This window comes from Rhyacophila brunnea, unplaced genomic scaffold, assembly GCF_057557595.1.
Source record: "Rhyacophila brunnea isolate RB1 unplaced genomic scaffold, BYU_Rbru_1.0 scaffold_9, whole genome shotgun sequence".
Taxonomy (NCBI): domain Eukaryota; kingdom Metazoa; phylum Arthropoda; class Insecta; order Trichoptera; family Rhyacophilidae; genus Rhyacophila; species Rhyacophila brunnea.
In genome coordinates, this window is record NW_028233361.1 from 35,039,309 (window position 1) to 35,045,517 (window position 6,209).

Sequence of the window (6,209 nt, forward strand, 5' to 3'; positions counted from 1 at the left end):
ATCAGTACCAAGCCCTTTTTAAAATTACCACATTTAAATAGCATGCTAATTATATCGAATGGTCACCTAATCGTTACGCACTGGGCGCGTCTTTAGCGTCCAATGTATTAATCAAAATTATTTTTTGGTGGATGATATTTTGGAATAATTACATGATTCACTTTGATGATCATCTCGAGTGAACCGTGTAAATTCACATTAATCGACGAATCATCGATAGTGATCATCCGGAATCAAAAGTGAGTGAAGTTCAACTGGTTCTACTTTTTGATCATTATGGATGATTCCAGAAATGCTGCGCCCCTGAGTAGTCATGATATTACGTCGCATTACGCATGGTTTTATCGACCAACGCCACTTTTTACTATTTCTCTTTCCTCTATGAAATTTCTGCATTCATATAACAATCACAAATTATTTGAATTCCAACCTGCACCGTAATTTCACTTGACGCCATTTTAGAATGAATCAAGTGTTTACTTTCAGTGACACGTAAACAAAAACTGAATGCTTGCATCCAATTCACTGCAGATAATCATTCGCAGTGACTCGTCTCTTGTCTAAATGAGTCTTCATTTCACTACATTGCATTATACGTAAATTGACGCAAAGAACATATTGATTAAAAAAAGATTTTTAATTATTAATTTATTGTTGCCACACAGATACAAACTCACGCATACAAAATACAAACTCATTCATACAATATACAAACAATCAATACGTGTTGAACCCGCAATGGACAACGGAAAAAGTACCAATTTAATCAGGCCCCGACGCTGACAGAATGTTGTATGTTATTAATAAATCCGGATCAATGTCAAAGACAAGATATCTCGTTTAACAACCCATGGCTGCCACACCAGAGATCTTGTTAGTACATAATTATTCCTTATAATCAACTAATTAAAAAATAGGACACATCTGACATTTATCCAAATCAATCCTAAATCCATTTTTTTTATAGAAAAAATCTTTTTTTGATTACAAAAAATAATTGGTGAGTGTGGAGTGCCTAAAGATGCCGAAAGGCGAAACCCGGATGGCAAAAAATGATTCAAATGAACTACAAAATTTAAATTAATTGAAATTTAACCGGACGTATGCCACAAGTGTGTTTACGCGCTCTACAGTTCGGTGCGCGCAAGGCCGGCCATAAAAATTGAGCCTGTGCGTGCATACATGCTGTACTTTACAATCATTATACCAACCCCGGTCGATTGATTATTATAATTTAATATATTATACACACTACCATCTCTTGGAATCATAGTGAAATATTTAACCGAAATACAAGTCTTCATCAATTTCCAAAAAAAGATGTTTTTTTTCCATAGAAATTCGCAGCCCACCGGATACCGCCATATTAATACCTCCCAGCATTTAATGTTATTATAATGTATTTTCTGTTTTCATTTTGTGTTTTCAAAATTATGTATGTTCGATAAAATTAACGTTTAAATATATTATTTAAAAAAAAACCTCACAAACAAACATAAAAAACAAATTCTTGGAGATATGATCAAAAAATATAATCTTAAGTATATATTTATAATACTAGTTCATACACATAACTTATTTGTACATTTATAGCAGTACCATCGCGTAAATATGAACGACACAGAGTACAGCTGCGAATTGCGGATATCTTTGAGAATGTCGACGAATTGAAAGGTGCCCTGGCAGTGGGTAAGATGGAAGAGCTTGGCAAAATTGTAAAGTTCTTTAACAGAATTGGAGTGAGAGCCTGATCGGTGGATCCTCCTCAAGATGAGAAGAAGCGATATGACAGCGAGTCGCAGTCAAAGCCTCGGTAGAATCATTAAAAAAAAACCAAATAGTTGGAGTGACTAAGTGAAGAAATTAACATACCAATCGATAGCACCTACCCGAAATATTGCAGAAATACGCGCAGCTACTTTTACCAAATAATTGAGTCTACTTTTGTGTATGATTTTTACATATAACAAAGTAAACATTATGCAGTTTTAAACGCCGGCTGCTAAATTAGAAATTATAGGCTTGGGCCTCACTTTAAAGATGATTCTTTTCTTAATAATGGCTTTCACTATATACTCCGTACCCTCGACAGTTTTATGTTCAATCCCAAATGTTGAATCGAGCACACTTCTATCAGTTTGTGAAACTCCTTGAGATAGCAATTGACTGTCTGACTTTCCATACAATTCATCATTGTTTCTGTGCACTTTCTTTTCCATCACGGCGAAAGGATTCTCCATGGCGGTTTCTTTGCCGTGCAGAATGTGATGACCGATTATGAGGACCGGCTGGCCGCCTTTGCTATAGTGAAGGTCTCCCACAAACTCTCCGTAAAGTGATGATTGCTCCCGGGACTGTAGATCTCCCTGAAGTTCTACAACAGCCCATTCTGGGATTTCTTCTGCTGGATTTTCCCTATCACAAAAAAAAATATATGGAATTAAACAAGGAACAAAACTAAGTTAATGAAAGTTTATTTATTTGGTAGAAACTATTTCCATCGTCATATTTAAACACATTTATTTAAGTCAGTAAACTACACATATTTTGCAATCAATTTTTAACTAACTTCCCGACTAGCTACACATTTGAAACTTTTAGAATATATCAGAACACGATGCCAATGCATTTTTTTAATACTTTTAGCCATCTTTAAGTAGAATTGAATTAATTTTTAGTTAATTCTGTTTTGTATGAAAAGTTAATTTGATACCATTATTGGTTGCTAGGGGGTAATAGCAACTAAATTATTAAATAATATATACGTGCGTTACTATGAAATTTCATTATTTAGTATTTCTATCAAGTACAATTTTTTTGATCGTTTAAGCTAGTCAAGTCAAGTTTATATGATTCAACAGAAAATTTAAAAACATTGTATATAAAAAGTTCTTTTTATCTTGTAATTATTTTTATATTTATTGTGTTAATGGTGTTGACTTGCTTGTGTGCAAACAATTTTACAGTATTTTTCAACAAAATAATAATGCAGAAGTGTTGTATTATTGGCTTCTTATCCATTCATCATGATGGAATGTCTTTGAACACATTCACGGACACGACGTCTATAAACGTCGTATTCTGTGAGATGTGATATGACAGGACGTCCATTGACGTCCTTCACTGTGGAACGGAATACGACACAACGTTTATAGAAGTCGTATTTTGGATTAAAACAATATGTTCCCTGTCTACTGTCACAGTGCGAACTGTACATTTCCTCATGTCAAGCCAATCAGGCACCATTAGCGAGGGGTGCAAGATTAGTAAATGCGCTTCCTAAAGACATAGACATTTTCAATGATGTACTTTGCATTTTGTTTTTGAAACTTTATTTTTCTGTATAAAATTGTATGTTTTTTGGGTAAAGTTCGGTTATGAGGAATACAGCGGAAAACACATTTTGAAAATACCCGATATACTGGATTATTTGTTAGTTTGGGTTAGGTCAGGGGTCGGCAAACTCTTAGACCAAAAGAGCCAAATATGAGTATCAGAACGGTTAAAAAAAATTTCGAGAGCCATATATATATTTTCATAAATATGATTTATTGCAGTGAATGTTATTGTTTATTCATCAAGTGAAGATTTTGCGAAGTTTTTTTATTTTTGAAATTATAAATATAATTTTAACAGAAAATGAGTTACATACAATTTTCACGCATTCCTTAAAACTAATGTGAACAATGACCTTCCTTGCATTTCTTTGGAGCATGTCTGTATGTTTGGTATGTAACTTGTAGTTTTCAATTTTAGGCGCGACTCCAAATTCTCATCGGTTATTTGGCTTCTCTAAATGCTATTTATATTGTTCATGTTTGAAAATGATTGTTCACATACATATTATGTAGACTCGAATATGAGTTCGGAAAGCTATACCATGTATTAAAAATCGTAGTATCTACCTTATTATGTAGATCTTTTAGAGCGCTCCACTGAGTTGTGAAATTTAATTGCATTTTTCTCTCTCCAAATCCTCAATTTTGGTGGCAAGACCTACAAATTTGGAGCTACATAACTCTTTGCTTGTTAAATCCACCAAAAAAATCTATTTCAAAAGTGCTCGTGACAATATGAAATGGAGAAAAATTTAATTTGTTGACTTTTGCAATGGACGGATTTAAAACGACAACAATCATACCTTTTTTGTAAAATATGTGAATTGGGAATTTGGCAAAGAGCCGCATGTGGCTCGCGAGCCGCGGTTTGCCGACCCCTGGGTTAGGTTAATGTCACCACCTACCTGTAGGTAGGTGTCTTCGCTTAATAAATTAGGTAGTAATAAGCCGACATGTAAACCTGATCTCTAACTATACGGCTTAGTAAAACGCCTAAAACGCTTCCTTGTCTAATCATATATAATTGTTTGTCTGTTCACAGGTTTTGTATTACCCGTTCGGTATGTAAACATATCGAACGGGGCGTCGATAGCTACGAACAAGGTAATATAGTATGCAAGAATGATGAATGTAAATTACCTTGTTCCATAAGATAAAACCTGTGATTATGTAATATAAAATGTTAGATATAAGTTTATTATGTAATTGTATATTAGTATAAATGGGCCAGAATGATTGTCAAAATAAAGAGACGAATGCAGTAGCGAGAGGTTATAATAAGATGTATAATATGTCTTGTGGGGCACACTAATCGAATAATATTTCAATCTGTAAACTTGTTAATAATAAACTAATAATTATAGAATCAATGTATAACATGGCAACACCAGCCAACGCGCGGGTATGTGTGCGCGTCGGTGTAAGTGTGTGAGAATGCTGCGAATGGCCATACTTAAAATTATAACATGGCAACGCCAGCCAACGCGTGGGTATGTGTGCGTGTCGGTGTAAGTAAAAAAAAAACTAATAACTTCGTTAGAGCCTTTTGAATTTAAATTTTATGAAATATTATTCGATTTTTGTGTTCAGAATTAGTATATTTATCGTCTGTAATATAAAGCATGAGGAAATTCGCATATTTAAAATGAAAATAAATTCTGGTAACAACCGGCGCGGGCTTCGCCAATTTCTGATCAAATGGATTAAAAACACGACCTTTATGCAGCTGTGCGGTGTAAAAACAGCGGCTAAAAATAAGGCAATGCGGGGAAAATATCGCCGATCGATATACTCTTGCACATTGGCACCGAATTTCCTTTGCGAGAGTTAGTATCTTGCTATTTTTTGGAAATAGTAAAATATTATTTCATATTACTATATAAGACGTAGTTTTAAGACCAAATTGTTATTATTATAAATGTAAAATTGTTAAAGGTAAAGGCAACAGACAGGTTTACGTCGTAAAATCACAAATATTTATGTAAAGGTCGATGGATGATAATTACAGGACCTATTATTATGTCAATAGGTACCTAGTAAGTAGTTGTAAATGCTTGTAATTTAAACGCCAATAGAATCGTGTGTTTACTCCTGGCATAAGACAAAAACCGCGAGTTTATGCCGGAGATAGCTATTTAAATGCTCTAGATAAATTCATATAAAATCCATAGAATTAGATAGACGATATTTTATGACGTCAATATATCCATCCACGCGCACAGAATATATTATCTCTTGATACTTGGTCCTTCTGACAATCCAGTAAATTCTTATTAAATAAACAAGAGGTAACATGTAGTACGAGCTAACGATAATAGTAGAATCTTTGGTCACCCCTTCTCATTATCTCTTTGGACCAATTAGAATAAGGGATGCTGCTATAAAAGAGGACGCATCCGAGAGATTTTAATCAGTCTACCGGATCATCCCTCGGGAACAACATCTTCTCTACTAGCAGCCTCTCTTCAACCAGTCTCATCAGTCTCGCCGCGCATCTCTTCGCATACTCTAGACGCTGAAGTACTACCCGGTGGAATAATTTCATCCCGTTAACTTACGGGTGAGATTAATTTCTCGCGTATTCACCCGCAGTAAACGTGTCTGTCGCCTCACCTGCATCGTACGAATATTGTACCAGAAATATAAACGGAACGTGTACATTGGAAAAAGAAAATAAACAGAGTTAAAGCACACTCTCCAGAGAAAAGAAATATCGTCTTTATTTTTATTAATAACCCCTCACCGACTGAGCTAAAATACATCAACGAATTGCGCAGTGGCGTATCGTTGAGGGGGTGTTGTTATTAACCTAACAAATAATCCAGTATATCGGTTATTTTCAAAATGTGTTTGCCGTTGTATTCCTCATAT

General features: G+C 34.6%; 1 protein-coding gene across 1 annotated transcript in view; it reads right to left on the minus strand.

Annotated features, from left to right (window-relative positions):
- Positions 1-392: 392 nt before the first annotated feature.
- The window catches only part of LOC147063544 (chromosome transmission fidelity protein 8 homolog), a 29,918-nt gene continuing 24,101 nt past the window's right edge, over positions 393-6,209 (minus strand). The window contains exon 2 of the mRNA XM_085959565.1: positions 393-2,415. Within this exon, the coding sequence (XP_085815691.1) occupies positions 1,989-2,415 (427 nt within the window). The 3' untranslated portion in view covers positions 393-1,988. The remainder of the gene's footprint in view (positions 2,416-6,209) is intronic.